At 36.1% G+C, this 23,533-nt stretch overlaps 1 protein-coding gene across 1 annotated transcript; it reads right to left on the bottom strand.

The window, feature by feature from the left end:
- Positions 1 to 1,110: 1,110 nt before the first annotated feature.
- Positions 1,111 to 22,126, bottom strand: LOC113467683 (laminin subunit alpha-1-like). The gene is made up of 3 exons (XM_026824012.1): positions 21,971 to 22,126; positions 21,411 to 21,668; positions 1,111 to 1,451 (listed from the first exon to the last, which is right to left on the bottom strand). The coding sequence occupies exons 2-3, from the start codon at positions 21,541 to 21,543 to the stop codon at positions 1,111 to 1,113; spliced, it is 474 nt and encodes a 157-aa protein (XP_026679813.1). The 5' UTR covers positions 21,544 to 21,668; positions 21,971 to 22,126.
- Between the last annotated feature and the right edge of the window lie 1,407 nt (positions 22,127 to 23,533).

Below are 23,533 nucleotides of genomic sequence, written 5' to 3' on the forward strand. Positions count from 1 at the left end.
CTTTGATTTATTATAATGTTCTCACGAGATTATAATCTGATGTAGGAGATGAACCTTTTACATTCATGATCAATCATTGAGTTGTTCAGAGAGTAAGTGACGCAATCTGGGATAACTGAGGTAGGTATCTGGAGAAGAATATCTGGAGAAGAATATCTGGAGAAGAATGTCTGGAGAAGAATATCTGGAGAAAAATATCTGGAGAAGAATATCTGGAGAAGAATGTCCCCTGTTCCCTTTAAGATTTTCTCAAAGTTCACGGCCTGTTTCTAAAGTTGAGACCAACGGGAATAGTTGTGTCTCAAAAAAAAAAAAAAAAAAAAAAAAAAAAAAAAAAAAAAGGAGTAGGTCTCTTATCCTCTCCAAAATTCCAGGAGCATATTAGAAGAAATGAAGATTGAAAGAGAAATATCTCCGGTACAGATTGTGTGTAGATAGCACACTAGTTAAATACAATATAGATATAAAATACACATAATCACATATGTAGAATTGAGTTGGCACGGGGACAATTCTATTACCATGTTGTGAAATAGCGTGTGATAACATGACGAGCTGATCTACCTAGCAGCTGCACGAAAACGAAAACCATTGACAAGATTTGTCCTCAAATCTTACCAAGATGGGCTGAATATTGATACAAATATGTATGAGAGCAGGAAACCGAGGAACTTATTACCCAAACTCATGTCAACCTTTGAGAATGTTCAGAGGATGGGCCTGACGGTGTCCGAGAATCCTTATGCTCAGACCCAGGGTTCTAAAAAGGTGTGTCCACACAGAATTTATTACCCAAACTCATGTTAACCTTTGAGAATGTTCAGAGGATGGGCCTGACGGTGTCCGAGAATCCTCATGCTCAGATCCAGGGTTCTAAAAAGGTGTGTCCACACATAGTCGACGACCGTCGATCGATGTGTGGACACATCTTAAGACTTGGTGATACTAAGTAAATAACTCACCTGTTTCATATCTAAGGTAATGGTCACATATTCATACTGGGGTCCCTGGTGCAGGGTCGGACTCTGCCACCAGTTCATGTTGTTCTGCTCCAGGGCATACCGTCTACACATAATAGTAGACGGCCGTCGATCGATGTGTGGACACACCTTAAGACTTGGTGATACTAAGTAGATAACTCACCTGTTTCATATCCAAGGTAATGGTCACATATTCATACTGGGGTCCCTGGTGCAGGGTCGGACTCTGCCACCAGTTCATGTTGTTCTGCTCCAGGACATACCGTATGGAATGTTTCTTCCCAGGGGAGGAACTGCTAGCATCACACACAGAACATTGCGTGTCTGCTTTCCCCCTGTGCTCCTTGAGCTTGCAGTAAACCTCAGGGCCCCCCACCTCCCCACATGTCGCATTGACAACTATGGATGACTTGCTGGCAACGTTGAAGATGGGCGGGAACAAACCCGGGACTTTGAGCTCGTTGGTAAATGCTGAAAACAAGATGGAAACAAACGAGGTTTATTTAATGGAAATAAATCAAGAATGTGGCTTTTTCTTACATTTAGATGCTCATTGTACTTGTACCCCACTGGAGCTAAAATCTTGCTTCTAATTTGATGCCGAAACTTAAACAATGTTTTCCAAGGAATCTACTTCTTGTCCAATGTTTTAATGGAAATAAATTAAGAATGTGGCTTTTTCTTACATTTAGATGCTCATTGTACCCCACTGGAGCTAAAATCTTGCTTCTAATTTGATGCCGAAACTAAACAATGTTTTCCAAGGAATCTACTTCTTGTCCAATGACATGACTAGTACACGTTTTATTCATCATTTTGGAATCCGTCTTGGAAGTTCGGTATTTGAAAAATAAAGATGGATGTTCTCTAACCTATTATCTTCAGACAATGCATTAGATTGAAACAGTAAGTAAGTTACTATCATGTAGCTAACTAGCAACATTCTACACCTTACTATTTAATGGAATTAAATTAAGAATGTGGCTTTTTCTTACATTTAGATGCTTATTGTACCCCACTGGAGCTAAAATCTTGCTTCTAATTTGATGCCGAAACTTAAACAATGTTTTCCAAGGAATCTACTTCTTGTCCAATGACATGACTAATACACGCTTTATTCATCATTTTGAAATCCGTCTTGGAAGTTCGATATTTGAAAAATAATGATGGATGTTCTCTATAACCTATTATCTTCAGACAATGCATTAGATTGAAACAGTAAGTAAGTTACTATCATGTAGCTAACTAGCAACATTCTACACCTTACTGAGCCACGTACAAAACATACAATTATAATTAAACCATAGTGCTTACTCTCCACGCTCTCACACACTTGATTTGGAAGTTCGGTATTTGAAAAATAATGATGGATGTTCTCTAACCTATTATCTTGAGACAATGCATTAGATTGAAACAGTAAGTAAGTTACTATCATGTAGCTAACTAACAACATTCTACACCTTACTGAGCCACGTACAAAACATACAATTATAATTAAACCATAGTGCTTACTCTCCACGCTCTCACACACTTGAAAGTTCAGAGCAAAATGTTGACATTTTATCTCCTAATGAGGTCGCCAGTACTTTCTTGAACTTAAAGCAGAGCATGTTTTAGTCAAAGCTCATTTATTTTAGATCCATTGAAATGAAACGTTATGTGTCGAGTGTACTTTGGCATCAAGCAAAGTGATTCTGAGCACATTTTATTGTATGCACCTACCTTATGAAGTCCTATTACTCGTACTTTGGGTACTCATATCAACAACTACAGTAAATTAATGATCTCGTTTAAATTACTCCTGAAAGGTTTTAGAAAATCTGTAAATCGTTGGAAAATCCAGTGTACCAATGAACACAGAAAGCATAGGTACTTGTGATTGCAGTCGTAAGTCTGAAAATTTTTGTCTTTTTATTCGGTCATAAAACTAATTGTGATCTCATGATGTTGGTAAATTATCATAAATTTAACCAAAACAAGAAATACTTACATTGTAGACACCTTGTTTCTTGTTTCATTCAGTCAAGAGCAAAATATCCGGAAAGAAATCAGAAATCCCCTTACCAACCTTTCAAGTCTAGATCTAGAGCCCCAAGACCTTCATTTGAAACTAAACAATGCACATATCAAACTGTCAGATCTAAGAGGTTTATCAAAGAGATCCAAGAAGTACCTAGGTATATTGAGGTATTCACAATCAAAAATAAAAACTCTCCCGATTTCTTTTCAAAGTACCTACCCAATAATTGACTTGTCAAGGAATTGTCTACACTTCTTTGAATTTGAAAACTAATTCGGTTCATCCTTGGGTGTTTTCACCCTTCAATCTTCAATTTGTAACTTTTGTATGAAACATCGGACTCAAACCTGGGATTGAAAGAACATGATGGGTAAGGTTTCTAAAGGGTGTGATGAAATGTTTTCATTCTTCATGATTGGCTCTTTTGAATCAGCAACACCAAAATACATAGTTACCTACTAAAATAAGTAGCTAGGTACATGGCTAATGTGTAAGAGTATGATTCATTTCAAATCAAATAAGCAAGTACCTACTCGAGCTTGGGTACGTGACTTTCCTGTTGTTTAATGAGTTCCATTCAATTTAGAGCTAGAGAAAATTACCCAATTACAATTTCAATTCGACAATTTTTCCTTTAGTTTGTCCGTCCGTTCGTTTGTTTTACCACAAACGGTTTGTCGGATTTCGATGAAGTTTGACAAACACGTTCAACACATTATCGTAGAGGGAGTTTGCTCATAACATTTTTTTACACCCTCTCGGGTCTTGGGCTTGCCTAGTCTCCTAACTCGTAGGGATACTTCTTCTGAGTAAGTTCTACACTTCTACCTACAATACAAATCTATAAAATCATAATATAAGTATCTCACCTAAAATCTTAAGCATTGAAGACATGAGGTAGAGAAAGAATTGGTTACGGCGGCGCTAACTAAAGGTCTCCTAATCTATAGACCTCCTCTCCTCTCTCTATAAAATGCTCATAAACAAATAAATAATGGACCAAACCCTGACAGGTGAGTTATTAAAATAATAGAATATACAGGGGGGGAACGATGAAGAGGTAATTGATACATACAGGGTAGCTACATGCGAATCTTACAGAATGAAAGTGTTGGGGAGTCAAGGTGGGGACAGGTGAGTTATTAAAATAATAGAATATACAGGGGGGGGGGAACGATGAAGAGGTAATTGATACATACAGGGTAGCTACATGCGAATCTTACAGAATGAAAGTGTTGGGGAGTCAAGGTGGGTTGAAATATAAAAACTACATTTTGTTCAGAATGCGTTTTGGATCAAAATAAGTGTAGTTACAAAAATAGTAAGCATAGATAGTAGTCAATTTGTAGGTAGGTAAGTAGGTATAAATATTACTAGGGTACAATACAATCACGTTATGTTATAGACACCAAACTTGTTGCTGTTAAATTGCAACACTGTTTTGGATCAAAATAAGTGTAGTTACAAAAATAGTAAGCATAGATAGTAGTCAATTTGTAGGTAAGTAGGTATAAATATTACTAGGGTACAATACAATCACGTTATGTTATAGACACCAAACTTGTTGCTGTTGAATTGCAACACCCTGTATATTAGGAGAAAGAAAGGAAAATATATTTGAACAACTCCTCCTGATGATACCACCTACTGTGCATTTAGGTAATATTCTAAACCTAAACCTATACCTAAGAAATGTTGGAAAGACAAAAAATCTTGGACGAGCTCTTTAATAGGTACCTATTACTTGGTTAAACCTAGATATTCAATAGGTATAGGGAGGTAGCGTACCTACCTATTAGGTATACAATACAATTATTGTTCATTGACGGTCAACAGACGAAAATGTAGAAAGTAAGAGTCAAGATACACATACCTAGTTACATACCGTCTACCAATTGACGTCGGACGAGCTCTTTAATAGGTACCTATTACTTGGTTAAACCTAGGTAGGTATTCAATATAGGGAGGTGGGTTAGGTAGGTATACAATACAATTGTTCATTGACGGTCAACAGACGAAAATGTAGAAAGTAAGAGTCAAGATACACATACCTAGTTACATACCGTCTACCAATTGACGTCGAAATCTATTTAAATATGAAGTACACCCGACTGTAGAAAATCCCTCGTAAGTACTGACTTTATTTCTTGGATTTTCACCATAGGATTATTGCTTCAACTTTACTCCTTTTTGATTGTAAAAATAATCAAGACATTACTTAGGTACACGTTGGATCACAAGATATCATACTTACTCGCAGAATAATAAAAGTTGAACCATTATCTCAACAGGTGCTGTAAAGTTTCTCTCATGAGTTATGCGGCTATTCTCAAGCTGTATTCTTGCTATCCCTGAACACATAGGTACGAGTGAACTTTGTGATTTACTAGCAATAAATTAATTTAACTGCATTAAATACGAACTTTTTTATTAGATGCTCTCAAGGTCTAGAAAGTGCACAGTGAAAACTGTAGGTACATCTTACTATTCATGTCATCGGCAATAGCACATTGAAAGCATCAGCAGATCCTGACGAATCACTGATGTTAAAAGGAATTCGAAGTTGGTATCGAAACGGATGACTGTCTGGGAGACAAGTTTCGGGTTGCACTCAACCTCGTGAGGACAATTGAGAAGCTGGTGAAAATCCCAACATAGCTTGTGGTATGACCTTAGTTCTTTGCAGTTCAACGGCTATCTCTCATATTCATACCTACATGGCTAATGGTCATTGAACATCTGGTTGAAATTATAACAAACGGCGCCATTTATTGAAATCTTGGCACTCAATCTGGTTAATCATGTAAAAGAAAAAGTCTGAACTTTATGTGTATAAAAAAAAAACATTAATTTTATTTTTTCCTACCAGAAGCCAACTCTGATTCAACCCTTATCAAACCGCACTAGGTTAATTGAATACGGTTCTTGGCAACTGTTCATGTACCTACTTAGATGTTGTGGCTACTACCTCTATTGCTACCTCATTTGACTAATTTGTATGTTCCAAGATCCGAGATAAACTTGTTGGGCTGCGGCATAAGTAAAATTCATACAAGAGAGGAAAAATAATGTTAGTCGGCCCAAATTATTTTAGATGTAAATAATGCTAATATTATGGTCATGTCAGTAAAACCAGTTTGTTTCATGTCGCTCTTCTTTTATAAAGTTAGCTGGTACTCGTATGTATGGTTCTGTTTTACATATTGGAAATTAGAACAATAAATACATTCTACTATTGTTCTCTCTGACATGAGTATTAGTATCACTATTTATACATCAGTACATATTAGTATTTCTATATACAATATATTTATAGGTATGTCCTGTGACATGAGTATTACTATCTTCAGTAGCGCCTACTTCATATTGTTTGTTTACATTTGGCCAATATTATATTCATGAGTTGTGTATGACAATGAATAACAATGCAAGTTATGTTACATACAAGCCTCTATGAACATGTTTGTTATGTTTCAGTATTGTAATGAATCAACAACATAATGAGATGGGAGATCTTTTGTATTCAAATTTGAACTTGAGACTTGTGTTTTTAACAGAATAGATCAAATTGGGATTTACTTAGACTACCTAGGTATTATGACTCAGAACTTCTTGGAAAAGACAATTAGCAGCCTTAGTGACCGAGGTGGGTATCACACTAGAGTTGCATGCCGCGTACCGGCTTCTGTTTCCGGCAGGGTCGAAGTTTTTTAGACTTTGAGGAGCTGCTTGTAAAAGTAGCGACTTGTGTTGAACCACAAGCAGCAGAAGATGAAGATATTAAGTTGTATATCATCAATAGGGATATTATTATGTTGTTGTTTTTAACGTTTCCGACAGCATCACCATCACATAATGTTATGTGATGTTGTTTTGTAATGGCACCGATAACAATATTGACATATTGGTATCGGTGACTTTACTTCAGTAGGATAGGTGTACACATCACTGGGTAGGTATAGCTAGAATAATAGCGTATTAGATGAATAAGTGTGGGCTTTAGGTATACTTCATGTTAACATCTACAAACATGACCTATACATGAAATTCATTATTGTTTAAAGCTAACAGGAAATAGAAAATGCAAAACAAATTTGATTCATTCCTTTTTTTCTGCGAATTTTACAAACTTCAGAATACCTCGGTATCTATCTACATACTTACTTCATATTCATATGTGAAATGCTGGAACTAATGTTATATTTTCCTCTGTTCGGCTCAGTCAAACATGAGTTCACGGAATTTCTGATTTTCCTATATTCAAAACCTTTTTGATCTGGATAAATTTTAACGCCCAAAACAACACGTCTATCCTATAATTACCAAACTATAGAGGTAAAAAACTCACGTAATTTCTACTTAAATGCAGTAAACGTGCAAGTTTAATGGAGCTATGCACTTTAGAACAGGTTTAGAAAGAAAGAAGATTCATAGTTCTATTCTCTTGCTGAGTTTCGAGAATTTGCAAAAAAGTAGATTAGATAATAATTACTTGTATTTAGTAGGTACATATGTATTGTTTGCCAATTTTTGCTGCAAAAGAGTGCGAAGTGAAAGTTTTGCGTTTTTCTTGAAATAGGCCTCACATATCAACCACTACCAACTTCTACATAGGTCTTCTAGGATACATAGGTATACCAACTCATCAATATTGTAAAAGTATGTAAAAATCAATGCGAGTGATTTTAACATCTCCAGTTAGCGCCGCCGTAACCAATTCTTTCTCTACCTCATGTCTTCAAGGCTTAAGATTTCAGGTGAGATACTTATATTATGATTTTATAGATTTGTATTATAGGTAGAAGTGTAGAACTTACTCAGAAGAAGTATCCCTACGAGTTAGGAGACTAAGCAAGCCCAAGACCCGAGAGGGTCTAAAAAAATGTTATGAGCAAACTCCCTCTACGATAATGATGTGTTGAACGTGTTTGCCAAACTTCATCGAAATCGAACAAACCGTTTGTGGTAAAACAAACGAACGGACGGACAAACTAAAGGAAAAATTGTCGAATTGAAATTGTAATTGGGTACTTTTCTCTAGCTCTAAATTGAATGGGACTCATTAAACAACAGGAAAGTCACGTACCAAAGCTTGAGTAGGTACTTGCTTATTTGATTTGAAATGAATCATACTCTTACACATTAGCCAATTAGCCATGTACCTAGCTACTTATTTTAGTAGGTAACTATGTATTTTGGTGTTGCTGATTCAAAAGAGCCAATCATGAAGAATGAAAACATTTCATCACACTCTTTAGAAACCTTACCCATCATGTTCTTTCAATCCCCAGGCTCGAGTCCGATGTTTCATAGAAAAGTTACAAATTGAAGATTGAAGGGTGAAAACACCCAAGGATGAACCGAATTACTTTTCAAAGAAGTGTAGACAATTCCTTGACAAGTCAATTACTTTGAAAAGAAATCGGGAGAGTTTTTATTGTTGATTGTGAATACCTCAATATGTACTTCTTGGATCTCTTTGATAAACCTCTTGGATCTGACACTTTGATATGTGCATTGTTTAGTTTCAAATGAAGGTCTTGGGGCTCTAGATCTAGACTTGAAAGGTTGGTAAGGGGATTTCTGATTTCTTTCCGGATATTTTGCTCTTGACTGAATGAAACAAGGTATCTACTATGTAAGTATTTCTTGTTTTGGTTGAATTTGTGATAATTTACCAACATCATGAGATCACAATTAGTTTTTTGACTGAATAAAAAGACAAAAATTTTCGGACTTACGACTGCAATCACAAGTACCTATGCTTTCTGTGTTCATTGGTACACTGGGTTTTTCAACGGTTTACAGATTTTCTAAAACCTTTCAGGAGTAATTTAAACGAGATCATTAATTTACTGTAGGTGTGTGATATGAGTATCCAAAGTACGAGTAATAGGACTTCATAAGGTAGGTGTATACAATAAAATGTGCTCAGAATCACTTTGCTTGATGCCAAAGTACACTCGACACATAACGTTTCATTTCAATGGATCTAAAATAAATGAAAAGTTACAAATTGAAGATTGAAGGGTGAAAACACCCAAGGATGAACCGAATTACTTTTCAAAGAAGTGTAGACAATTCCTTGACAAGTCAATTATTGGGTACTTTGAAAAGAAATCGGGAGAGTTTTTATTGTTGATTGTGAATACCTCAATATGTACTTCTTGGATCTCTTTGATAAACCTCTTGGATCTGACACTTTGATATGTGCATTGTTTAGTTTCAAATGAAGGTCTTGGGGCTCTAGATCTAGACTTGAAAGGTTGGTAAGGGGATTTCTGATTTCTTTCCGGATATTTTGCTCTTGACTGAATGAAACAAGGTATCTACTATGTAAGTATTTCTTGTTTTGGTTGAATTTGTGATAATTTACCAACATCATGAGATCACAATTAGTTTTTTGACTGAATAAAAAGACAAAAATTTTCGGACTTACGACTGCAATCACAAGTACCTATGCTTTCTGTGTTCATTGGTACACTGGGTTTTTCAACGGTTTACAGATTTTCTAAAACCTTTCAGGAGTAATTTAAACGAGATCATTAATTTACTGTAGGTGTGTGATATGAGTATCCAAAGTACGAGTAATAGGACTTCATAAGGTAGGTGTATACAATAAAATGTGCTCAGAATCACTTTGCTTGATGCCAAAGTACACTCGACACATAACGTTTCATTTCAATGGATCTAAAATAAATGAGCTTTGACTAAAACATGCTCTGCTTTAAGTTCAAGAAAGTACTGGCGACCTCATTAGGAGATAAAATGTCAACATTTTGCTCTGAACTTTCAAGTGTGTGAGAGCGTGGAGAGTAAGCACTATGGTTTAATTATAATTGTATGTTTTGTACGTGGCTCAGTAAGGTGTAGAATGTTGCTAGTTAGCTACATGATAGTAACTTACTTACTGTTTCAATCTAATGCATTGTCTCAAGATAATAGGTTAGAGAACATCCATCATTATTTTTCAAATACCGAACTTCCAAAACGGATTCCAAAATGATGAATAAAACGTGTACTAGTCATGTCATTGGACAAGAAGTAGATTCCTTGGAAATAAACATGCACTCATTGTATTCAATATTTAGAGTGTAGAAGTTCAAAGTAATCTTCATACAATGTGTGTATGTTGTTTGAGGATATTGTGACTGTTGAATGTCAAATCCCGATGCATATAAACATGTACCTACTCATTGTATTCAATGTTTAGAGTGTAGAAGTTCAAAGTAATCTTCATACAATGTGTGTATGTTGTTTGAGGATATTGTGACTGTTGAATGTCAAATCCCGATGGAGTCAATGCAGTCTGGATTGTGCTGCTAATGCTAGAAAGATCTGTACAGTGGTGATTGCTTATGATGGAGAGGTTACTAGGTACATACAGTGCATTCATAAAGTTCCCCCCCCCAACCTTAATTTTTGAACCGATGAATTTAGAAAGCTGAAATCGGCCCTGGTTATCTGATAGAGCTCAAACTTGTACCAAAGTACTACGTTCTTTGAGACCTTTAGAATGATGTATCACAAACAGGGAGTTCTCATTTAAGATTTTAAAGTTGGCCCCCCCGGGGCCGACCCTGAAAAAGTCCCTGAATTTTTACATAGCCTATAAGAAACTAAAGGTAAATATAGGCTGTTACATAGCCTATAAGAAACTAAAGGTAAATATAGGCTGGTATACAAAATTTCAGCTTTCTAAATTTATCGGTTCAAAAATTAAGGTGGGAGGGGGACTTTATGAATGCACTGTATATGGAATTAATCATTGGATGATAATTATGACACATCTCACCTTTACCAGCATCTTCTATTTCTTTTTCTTCGCCTTTTCCCGTGTACAGACGGGGTGGGCGTTTTCCGTCAGCCCTCAATCAACCCTGAGGTGATCGCTGTTAGGCTGACATTTTGGTTTTGGCTACAAAATTTTACGAGGGGATGCCCTTCGCACTCAACCTTTGCTATTTCTTTAGCAAAGGAAATCTTACTAGCTACATACAGTGCATTCATAAAGCCCCCCCCCCCAACCTTAATTTTTGAACCGATGAATTTAGAAAGCTGAAATTGGCCCTGGTTATCTGATAGAGCTCAAACTTGTACCAAAGTACTACGTTCTTTGAGACCTTTAGAATGATGTATCACAAACAGGGGGTTCTCATTTAAGATTTTAAAGTTGGCCCCCCTGGGGCCGACCCTGAAAAAGTCCCTGAATTTTTACATAGCCTCTAAGAAACTAGAGGTAAATATAGGCTCGTATACAAAAGTTCAGATTTCTAAATTTATCGGTTCAAAAATTAAGGTGGGGGGGCGACTTTATGAATGCACTGTATATGGAATTGATCATATGACACATCTCACCTTTACCAGCATCTTCTATTTCTTTTTCTTCGCCTTTTCCCGTGTACAGACGGGGTGGGCGTTTTCCGTCAGCTCTCCTGATGATACCACCTACTGTGCATTTAGGTAATATTCTAAACCTAAACCTAAGAAATGTTGGAAAGACAAAAAATCTCGGACGAGCTCTTTAATAGGTACCTATTACTTGGTTAAACCTAGGTATTCAATATAGGGAGGTAGGTTAGGTAGGTATACAATACAATTGTTGTTCATTGACGGTCAACAGACGAAAATGTAGAAAGTAAGTCAAGATACACATACCTAGTTACATACCGTCTACCAAGTGACGTCGAAATCTATTTAAATATATGAAGTACACCCGACTGTAGAAAATCCCTCGTAAGTACTGACTTTATTTCTTGGATTTTCACCATAGGATTATTGCTTCAACTTTACTCCTTTTTGATTGTAAAAATAATCAAGACATTACTTAGGTACACGTTGGATCACAAGATATCATACTTACTCGCAGAATAATAAAAGTTGAACCATTATCTCAACAGGTGCTGTAAAGTTTCTCTCATGAGTTATGCGGCTATTCTCAAGCTGTATTCTTGCTATCCCTGAACACATAGGTACGAGTGAACTTTGTGATTTACTAGCAATAAATTAATTTAACTGCATTAAATACGAACTTTTTTATTAGATGCTCTCATCAGCCAGACTAAGCTGGTCTACTCCCTGTTTAACGTCCCCCAGCCAGACAATTTAACGTCCCCCAGCCAGACAATCACCTTTACCAGCATATGGGTTCATATTAGGGCTCATTACCAGAATATGACATACCCACAACCCACTGGAACTTTCCTCTAGGAGTAGATCTCTTATCCTCTCCCTCTCCAAAATTCCAGGAGCATAGAAGAAATGAAGATTGAACGAGAAATATCTCCGGTACAGATTGTGTGTAGATAGCACACTAGATGAATACAATATAGATATAAAATACACATAATCACATATGTAGAATTGAGTTGGCACGGGGACAATTCTATTACCATGTGAAATAGCGTGGATGCTCTCAAGGTCTAGAAAGTGCACAGTGAAAACTGTAGGTACATCTTACTATTCATGTCATCGGCAATAGCACATTGAAAGCATCAGCAGATCCTGACGAATCACTGATGTTAAAAGGAATTCGAAGTTGGTATCGAAACGGATGACTGTCTGGGAGACAAGTTTCGGGTTGCACTCAACCTCGTGAGGACAATTGAGAAGCTGGTGAAAATCCCAACATAGCTTGTGGTATGACCTTAGTTCTTTGCAGTTCAACGGCTATCTCTCATATTCATACCTACATGGCTAATGGTCATTGAACATCTGGTTGAAATTATAACAAACGGCGCCATTTATTGAAATCTTGGCACTCAATCTGGTTAATCATGTAAAAGAAAAAGTCTGAACTTTATGTGTATAAAAAAAAAAACATTAATTTTATTTTTTCCTACCAGAAGCCAACTCTGATTCAACCCTTATCAAACCGCACTAGGTTAATTGAATACGGCATTAATTTTATTTTTTCCTACCAGAAGCCAACTCTGATTCAACCCTTATCAAACCGCACTAGGTTAATTGAATACGGTTCTTGGCAACTGTTCATGTACCTACTTAGATGTTGTGGCTACTACCTCTATTGCTACCTCATTTGACTAATTTGTATGTTCCAAGATCCGAGATAAACTTGTTGGGCTGCGGCATAAGTAAAATTCATACAAGAGAGGAAAAATAATGTTAGTCGGCCCAAATTATTTTAGATGTAAATAATGCTAATATTATGGTCATGTCAGTAAAACCAGTTTGTTTCATGTCGCTCTTCTTTTATAAAGTTAGCTGGTACTCGTATGTATGGTTCTGTTTTACATATTGGAAATTAGAACAATAAATACAAATTCATTCTACTATTGTTCTCTCTGACATGAGTATTAGTATCACTATTTATACATCAGTATATATTAGTATTTCTATACAATATATTTATAGGTATGTCCTGTGACATGAGTATTACTATCTTCAGTAGCGCCTACTTCATATTGTTTGTTTACATTTGGCCAATATTATATTCATGAGTTGTGTATGACAATGAATAACAATGCAAGTTATGTTACATACAAGCCATATATTTAGCTCCAGATTCGTTGTCGACGGCACTTTACTCACACCCTCTATCTCGACGACGTCGACTTATTCCCTGAAATTGCACGTCCCCCAGCCAGACAATCACCTTTACCAGCATATGGGTTCATATTAGGGCTCATTACCAGAATATGAGATACCCTCAACCCACTGGAACTTTCCTCAAGGAGTAGGTCTCTTATCCTCTCCAAAATTCCAGGAGCATAGAAGAAATGAAGATTGAAAGAGAAATATCTCCGGTACAGATTGTGTGTAGATAGCACACTAGATAAATACAATATAGATATAAAATACACATAATCACATATGTAGAATTGAGTTGGCACGGGGACAATTCTATTACCATGTGAAATAGCGTGTGATAACATGACGAGCTGATCTACCTAGCAGCTGCATGAAAACGAAAACCATTGACAAGATTTGTACTCAAATCTTACCAAGATGGGCTGAATATTGATATGTACAAATATGTATGAGAGCAGGAAACCGAGGAACTTATTACCCAAACTCATGTTAACCTTTGAGAATGTTCAGAGGATGGGCCTGACGGTGTCCGAGAATCCTTATGCTCAGACCCAGGGTTCTAAAAAGGTGTATCCACACATACTTGACGTTGACGGCCGGCGATTGACGTCGATCCACATCGTTCGACTTGGTGATACTAAGTAGATAACTCACCTGTTTCATATCCAAGGTAATGGTCACATATTCATACTGGGGTCCCTGGTGCAGGGTCGTAGTCAAACAATACATACAAGATACAAGCCTCTAATATGAACATGTTTGTTATGTTTCAGTATTGTAATGAATCAACAACATAATAAGATGGGAGATCTTTTGTATTCAAATTTGAACTTGAGACTTGTGTTTTTAACAGAATAGATCAAATAGGGATTTACCTAGGTATTATGACTCAGAACTTCTTGGAAAAGACAATTAGCAGCCTTATGGTGGATTTCACCAACACAAACAATATGGTTGATCAGAATAATCGATCATTAGTGATTATGCGCCATTTTTTCAAAATTCTGCATACAAGCCTCTATGAACATGTTTGTTATGTTTCAGTATTGTAATGAATCAACAACATAATGAGATGGGAGATCTTTTGTATTCAAATTTGAACTTGAGACTTGTGTTTTTAACAGAATAGATCAAATTGGGATTTACTTAGACTACCTAGGTATTATGACTCAGAACTTCTTGGAAAAGACAATTAGCAGCCTTAGTGACCGAGGTGGGTATCACACTAGAGTTGCATGCCGCGTACCGGCTTCTGTTTCCGGCAGGGTCGAAGTTTTTTAGACTTTGAGGAGCTGCTTGTAAAAGTAGCGACTTGTGTTGAACCACAAGCAGCAGAAGATGAAGATATTAAGTTGTATATCATCAATAGGGATATTATTATGTTGTTGTTTTTAACGTTTCCGACAGCATCACCATCACATAATGTTATGTGATGTTGTTTTGTAATGGCACCGATAACAATATTGACATATTGGTATCGGTGACTTTACTTCAGTAGGATAGGTGTACACATCACTGGGTAGGTATAGCTAGAATAATAGCGTATTAGATGAATAAGTGTGGGCTTTAGGTATACTTCATGTTAACATCTACAAACATGACCTATACATGAAATTCATTATTGTTTAAAGCTAACAGGAAATAGAAAATGCAAAACAAATTTGATTCATTCCTTTTTTTCTGCGAATTTTACAAACTTCAGAATACCTCGGTATCTATCTACATACTTACTTCATATTCATATGTGAAATGCTGGAACTAATGTTATATTTTCCTCTGTTCGGCTCAGTCAAACATGAGTTCACGGAATTTCTGATTTTCCTATATTCAAAACCTTTTTGATCTGGATAAATTTTAACGCCCAAAACAACACGTCTATCCTATAATTACCAAACTATAGAGGTAAAAAACTCACGTAATTTCTACTTAAATGCAGTAAACGTGCAAGTTTAATGGAGCTATGCACTTTAGAACAGGTTTAGAAAGAAAGAAGATTCATAGTTCTATTCTCTTGCTGAGCGAACCAGAGTCCTTAGATACTAGAGTCCTTAGATACTATAGTCTAGTGGTGGAGATGTCAAATTAACAAAACGAGAATAATGTAGGGTCACCTATTAAAACTAAATACTCCTCGATAAGCAACTGAACCTACACCACTGCTGTAAGTTCTCATACACAATGGACTTCTGAGAAGTTAGTAGCGTCTTGTTCAAATAGAACTCTTGGCGTTGTGGTTTAATAGAGACTGGAGGAGCCAGGATCGAATTTCCAATCCACTGTCACATCAACTAGAACTAGGGTCTTGGTGTTGAGGAGTCAAGTGAGCTCTTAGATATTAGCTTGCCTGGAAACAGGTACCTCCCTAAATGACAATTTTAGGTAAATCAGTACATAATTTAATAAATAGACATACCTAAATAAGTACTTGGGAGATTTGAGGAGGAACTTAGTACCATTATAGATCGAATTTCCAATCCACTGTCACATCAACTAGAACTAGGGTCTTGGTGTTGAGGAGTCAAGTGAGCTCTTAAATATTAGCTTGCCTCGAAACAGGTACCTCCCTAAATGACAACTTAATTTTAGGTAAATCAGTACATAATTTAATAAATAGACATACCTAAATAAGTACTTGGGAGATTTGAGGAGGAACTTAGTACCATTATTTTCATTATAACCTCTAGTTTCCATCTCAGCATAATATTTCATCTCATAAATAGAGTAGGTAGGTAGCATGGTGTATTCATGGGAGGCCCGCTCCAATAATCATAGGATAAACTGGTATAGAGAAGGGGGAATGACTGATTTATCTAATATATAAAAATTAATGTGTGTGTGTTCGAACTTTATGCCTGGCCAAACCGCTCATCCGATTGCTATGAAACTTTGTATTGCTTGCACTCCCGTGAAGGTTATAGGCTATTTTCCGGTTCGTTTTTGTTAAGCTACGCCGAGCACGGTGGGTAAACGGTCAATATGTATAAAAATTAATGTGTGTGTGTTCGAACTTTATGCCTGGCCAAACCGCTCATCCGATTGCTATGAAACTTTGTCAACTTATTGCTTGCACTCCCGTGAAGGTTATAGGCTATTTTCCGGTTCGTTTTTGTTAAACTATACGCCGAGCGCGGTGGGTAAACGGTCAATAAAACGGCAAATTCATTAGAAAAAATTCACGTTTTTTTTTTGACATAAATGACCTCAGATCTTGAAATTTGTCGCGTCGACCTATGAAGTCAAAGCAAGAAAGTTTTAGACTTTAGACAAGTAAGAATAAAGAAAACGTTTTCGAGTTAAAAATTGTCAACCTAATTGTGATTTGAATAGTTCTTCAAATCCTAGCGCAACGGCCCGAATTCCCCATCAGTGCTTAATGTATCAATTAAGGCTTGATTGAAGTTTGGTGAAATCGGCTATTATTCTTTATACTTCATGTCCACATCTACAAACTAACAAACATGACCTATACATGAAATTAATTATTGTTTGAAGCTAACAGGAAATAGAAAATACTAAAATCTCCGGGATTCTCGCGCAAAACAAATTTGACTCATTCCTTTTTTTCTGCGAATTTTACAAACTTCAGAATACCTATCTACTTACTTCAATTTCATATGTGAAATGGAACCAATGTTATATTTTCCTCTGTTCGGCTCAGTCAAACATGTGAGTTCACGGAATTTCTGATCTTCCTATATTTATTTAAAACCTTTTTGATCTGGATAAATTAACGCCCAAAACAACACGTCTATCCTATAATTACCAAACTATAGAGGTAAAAAACTCACGTAATTTCTACTTAAATGCGGTAAACGTGCAAGTTTAGTGGAGCTATGCACTTTAGAACAGGTTTAGAAAGAAGATTCATAGTTCTATTCTCTTGCTGAGTGAACCAGAGTCCTTAGATACTATAGTCTAGTGGTGGAGATGTCAAATTAACAAAACGAGAATAATGTAGGGTCACCTATTAAAACTAAATACTCCTCGATAAGCAACTGAACCTACACCACTGCTGTAAGTTCTCATACACAATGGACTTCTGAGAAGTTAGTAGCGTCTTGTTCAAATAGAACTCTTGGCGTTGTGGTTTAATAGAGACTGGAGGAGCCAGGATCGAATTTCCAATCCACTGTCACATCAACTAGAACTAGGGTCTTGGTGTTGAGGAGTCAAGTGAGCTCTTAAATATTAGCTTGCCTCGAAACAGGTACCTCCCTAAATGACAACTTAATTTTAGGTAAATCAGTACATAATTTAATAAATAGACATACCTAAATAAGTACTTGGGAGATTTGAGGAGGAACTTAGTACCATTATTTTCATTATAACCTCTAGTTTCCATCTCAGCATAATATTTCATCTCATAAATAGAGTAGGTAGGTAGCATGGTGTATTCATGGGAGGCCCGCTCCAATAATCATAGGATAAACTGGTATAGAGAAGGGGGAATGACTGATTTATCTAATATTGACCTCAGATCTTGAAATTTGTCGCGTCGACCTATGAAGTCAAAGCAAGAAAGTTTTAGACTTTAGACAACACTTCAGCCGTTAATTTAAGACCGGTTTCAGAAAATTCGACCGATTCAAAATGGCGGCACATTGAAAACAAGTCTGAAATGGCGTATTACTCCGGTATACCTGTTTTTGTCCTCTTTTCACGAGAAAACGGCTTGACAGATGTTAATGAAATTTGTGTGTGTGTGGTGTGTGTATGATGGGTGTGTGTGGGATGGATGGGTGTGTGTGTTTGTGGGATGGGTGTGTGTGTGTGGGATGGGTGTGGTGTGTGTGTTGGGTGAGTGTGGTGTGATGAATGTGTGGTGTGTGTGTGTGTGGTGTGATGGGTGTGTGTGTGTGGTGTGATGGATGTGTAGTGTGTGTGTGGTGTGTGTGGGGGGGAAGCAACGAGACGGGTTCGCCCTAGTTTATAATAAATTTTCAATTTGATATAATTTGTTTTATTATTTAAAAAATGTACTGTGAATACCAAAAATAGAAGAGAACCCGAAAAATTTTGTTTTCTTTTTGTGTTATAAAACAGGTTTGATCATAAGGCGCTAGGCGGTGGTATTGCTGTTCTTATGGTTTGTATGATGTTGACTACATGAAATTAGTCACATGTTAATATATATCTGTTTACAGTCATCGCCGTGATATTAACATAAACCACACATCACTACTCAGGAGCTAAGTACTGGAGTTTCAGAACATCAATAATGTAAACAAATCCTCTGTGTAATTAGAGTTCAGAGCTCCTCAGTCCTCATTGATTTGGGATCTTTTCTTCTTCAAAAGAATGTGGCGCTAAAAAAAATGAACGTGAATGTATTCACCTCCTCTTGAAAATTCCCAAAGACTTTCTCTTCCATTTATCATATCCAAATCATCAGAATATTCACAAGACATTAAAAAATATTTTAGTGGATGTGACAGAATTTCATTTCACCGAGCCCCTCAATGAAGGTTCAATTTCAAACAATGGGATTTGGAAAGAGAAACCAGGTCCTAAAGTGTAAATCCTTTGAACATTGTCTTCACGTGGAAGAACATGCGAGAATAATAGGGACAACATTTTTAGCACATCATAAAATCATAAATGAAAGCAACAAATCCTTCTTTTATATTATTTTCTTTGTTCTTTATTGTGTTATTATTTTTTGCTAAAACATTATTATTTTTTACACAAGAGGAGGGCTTGAAGACCTGTCCATATTGATTTGTTATTGAAAGGCAGAGGCGGTATTCTTTGTAACTTTTTGTCGGCAATGTCGTTCAATATTCTCATGTAGAAGTTCTTTAGGTACCCACTGTTATTTTACCTACCTGAATTGAGCAAATTTACGAGTACATATACCTAATCAATGAACACATGATTTTTTTAGTTTCGAGAATTTGCAAAAAAGTAGATTAGATAGGTGATAATTACTTGTATTTAGTATGTATTGTTTGCCAATTTTTGCTGCAAAAGAGTGCGAAGTGAAAGTTTTGCGTTTTTCTTGAAATAGGCCTCACATATCAACCACTACCAACTTCTACATAGGTCTTCTAGGATACATAGGTCTTCTAGGATACATAGGTATACCAACTCATCAATATTGTAAAAGTATGTAAAAATCAATGCGAGTGATTTTAGCATCTCCACCAACAGCTCGATATGATATGGTGATTTTAACATCTCCACCAACAACTCAATACGATATGGTGATTTTAACATCTCCACCAACAACTCAATACGATATGGTGATTTTAGCATCTCCACCAACAACTCGATACGATATGGTGATTTTAACATCTCCACCAACAACTCAATACGATATGGTGATTTTAGCATCTACACCAACAACTCGATACGATATGGTGATTTTAACATCTCCACCAACAGCTCGATACGATATGGTGATTTTAGCATCTACACCAACAACTCGATACGATATGGTGATTTTAACATCTCCACCAACAACTCGATACGATATGGTGATTTTAACATCTCCACCAACAACTCGAAGATTTTCACATTGCTAGTGATTTATTTCTTAGGATGAGTATGAGAGGATTTATGACATCTCCACCAACAGCTCGATATGATATGGTGATTTTAACATCTCCACCAACAGCTCGATACGAAATGGTGATTTTAACATCTCCACCAACAACTCGAAGATTTTCACATTGCTAGTGATTTATTTCTTAGGATGAGTATGAGAGGATTTATGAATCATTGGACAAGATGTCTTGGAGTGTAAATTCCAAGTAGAAACTAGGATAAGAGGCAACTAACATCCATGTTGTGTTGAAGAACATGAAATATTACAACACATAAAACATAGATACGGTCGGTACATGAAATTTCAATACATTCTAACTAGGAACATACGATATGGTGATTTTAACATCTCCACCAACAACTCGAAGATTTTCACATTGCTAAATTTGCTAGTGATTTATTTCTTAGGATGAGTATGAGAGGATTTATGGATCATTGGACAAGATGTCTTGGAGTGTAAATTCCAAGTAGAAACTAGGATAAGAGGCAACTAACATGCATGTTGTGTTGAAGAACATGAAATATTACAACACATAAAACATAGATACGGTCGGTACATGAAATTTCAATACATTCTAACTAGGAAATACATCAAAATTTAAAATGTAGGTAGGTATCTATGACCAAGATAAATCTTAATCAAAGATAAAAAGAAATAATAATCCAGCCCTTGTTCCAGAAAGAACTCATACTTTGTGTTTCTCAAAAGTTACGACGTAATTCACGTAATATTACTGAGGAAAGAACTCATTGCATTATGATAATAGCTGTGACGTCAAAATATTTGAGAATTAATATGCAAAGTGGTTGATTTTAGGAACAGGGGCCTAGTCATAAAACAGATTGCACGTTAGTAACTAGGAATCTGCTGTTACTTTGCTGCCTTATATGGAGAGACAACAACAGCATTTATTATTATTCATATAAAACTATTTCTGATTTTGAAAGATAACGTTAGAACTTTTACTAGGTACTCTCTTGCAGACTGTACTGTGATGTTTGGATCTATTCTTCAACTCTTGGCTCGTCACCTCTTCTAGAATTTGTAGGAGATACCAAAGTTTCTAACCTATGTGTAGGTACCTATACCTAGGTAAATAGTAAAGCGAATTAAAAGGAGGTTCTTGTACCAAAGAAATTTGTTTTTCGATGTTGGTGCAAAGTAGGTACCAACTTGTAGGTACTTGTCTGGCTGGGATACATATGCTAATATACATATGTATATTATTTTACAAAGCTACATAAATATTATGAGTTTACTTTTCTATATGACAAACCATATTCTTATGTCTGATGATGTTTTGTCTACTTACCTTTGTTATTGTCATAGTAAGTAGTATAAGGTGAAGCGCTGACACTCTCACAGGTGATTAGCATAATCCAAGTCAGGAATAGTAAATCCAGCAAGAACTCCTTGCTATAGGAATTAGGCCACTTCATTTTCATAATGACAAACGTTTGATTATAACATGATGCACTAATTATTACTTATTCCTCATTCTAAAATACCTATTAGGTTATTTTGGTTAGGGGATTAGCAGATTTTTGTTATTTTATAACATCATCTTTATCTTGGATTGAATGTAAGAATAATTACAATTTTATCAATAAATAGGTAGGTACCTAGGGATAGGGACCTAGGTATTACAAGATCAAGATTCTATTAGTTTCATATGTCGGTTTCATAATGTAAGTACCTACAATAGGTGCTGGATTAAAAATGAATATTTTTATTTAAGTATTTATTCATCTAAGGAGGTATTTATTTAAACAATTTTGGAAATAATTCTACTATTTAAAAACAATTTATTCTCGATAAACACAAACAAAATTTATTTTAAATTTCCATCTCTATCGATATTGTAATTAATACCTATCACGGGTTTGATTAATTTAGAAAATGGAAAAATACCGAAAATATGAAAGTTGAGTAAAAACCGGCAAGAACGATTTTATTTATTTTCCAACTCACGTGAGATTTAAGATTTCACCTCAAACTCACATACGAACTCACGCGCTTTGTTTTTTATCTGAACAGAACTCAAAACTCAACTGAGAGCTGAACATAGTGTGCACTGTGTTTAACCCCAGGTCTACCATACAGTATCATGCTGAACACTTTGGGCATCTACGCATGCGCACATACATGGGTTGAAAGTTGAGTAAAAACCGGCAAGAACGATTTTATTTATTTTCCAACTCACGTGAGATTTAAATTTCACCTCAAACTCACATACGAACTCACGCGCTTTGTTTTTTTATCTCAACAGAACTCAAAACTCAACTGAGAGCTGAATAGCTGAACATAGTGTACACTGTGTTTAACCCCAGGTCTACCATACAGTATCATGCTGAACACTTTGGGCATCTACGCATGCGCACATACATGGAAAGCATATTTTGAACCTTGATCAACATGAAGTGAACATGAGATTATAGACCAGGGGGCTAGTAATTTCAATACTTATACCTACCTAACGTAAAAGCAGATTATTTTGTGATGGTAAACAACGAAAACTTCGGACTCATATCATGATACGACGCGACGCGCGATGTCACCAAGACTATTTATAAAGGTCTTCTTCTTCGTCGTTTTTCGTCAGCCTCTCAATCTGCCCGAGGGTGATCGCTTTTGTGCTGTCTTTTGGGTTTGGCTATAAAATTTGAACTAGTACATGCCCCACTATTGCATTAGCAAAGAAAATTTGAGGCTGGTATCCTCCCAATTTAAAGTCAAAAACAATCAAATCAACTCAATTGTCCTCAAGAGGCTGAGTGCACCTCAAACACGGAACCGAAAAAAACCTCGACCCCGCCGGGAATCGAACCTGGACCTCCTGCGTGCAAGCCTAGTGTGATACCCACTCGGCCACGGAGGTTGCCACTCCGTATTTAAAGTCTTTCAGCCAGACTGCTATTCATAAAGATAATGAAGAAAAAAATAAATACAGTTTATTTTTTATCTGATTAAATCATTTTCTGTTCGTTTATTTTTTATTAATATTCTTTAAAGTTTAGTTCGATATATAATTTTTTTAAACTATAGTAAAACTAAAACTGAATTTAGCAAAGAAAGATAAAAGAAAACAAGGGACATTCCAACAGAAGAAAAGAATGTAAAAAGTGAAAAAGTATAGTCAGGTAATTTACAAAAAACAAGAAGGATGTGAAATTTATAAAATTAATGTTTGCAAAAGATGCATAGGGGTTTTTTTTATATATATACCTAAATATTAATGTGGAGACTTGGATATGGATGGATAAGAGATTTATTTACCTAAATCTCTGCACTTCTAAATATGTACATTGTACATACCTAGGAGATACTAAGTTTATTTCATAGGTTAGGGTATCATGGTCATACCTAAATGTATACCTATTGGTAAGTCCACCTACGGCAGTGGAATTTACCTACTGAGCTAGGAAGTTGTAAAGT

This window comes from Diaphorina citri, unplaced genomic scaffold, assembly GCF_000475195.1.
Source record: "Diaphorina citri unplaced genomic scaffold, Diaci psyllid genome assembly version 1.1 scaffold524, whole genome shotgun sequence".
NCBI lineage: Eukaryota > Metazoa > Arthropoda > Insecta > Hemiptera > Psyllidae > Diaphorina > Diaphorina citri.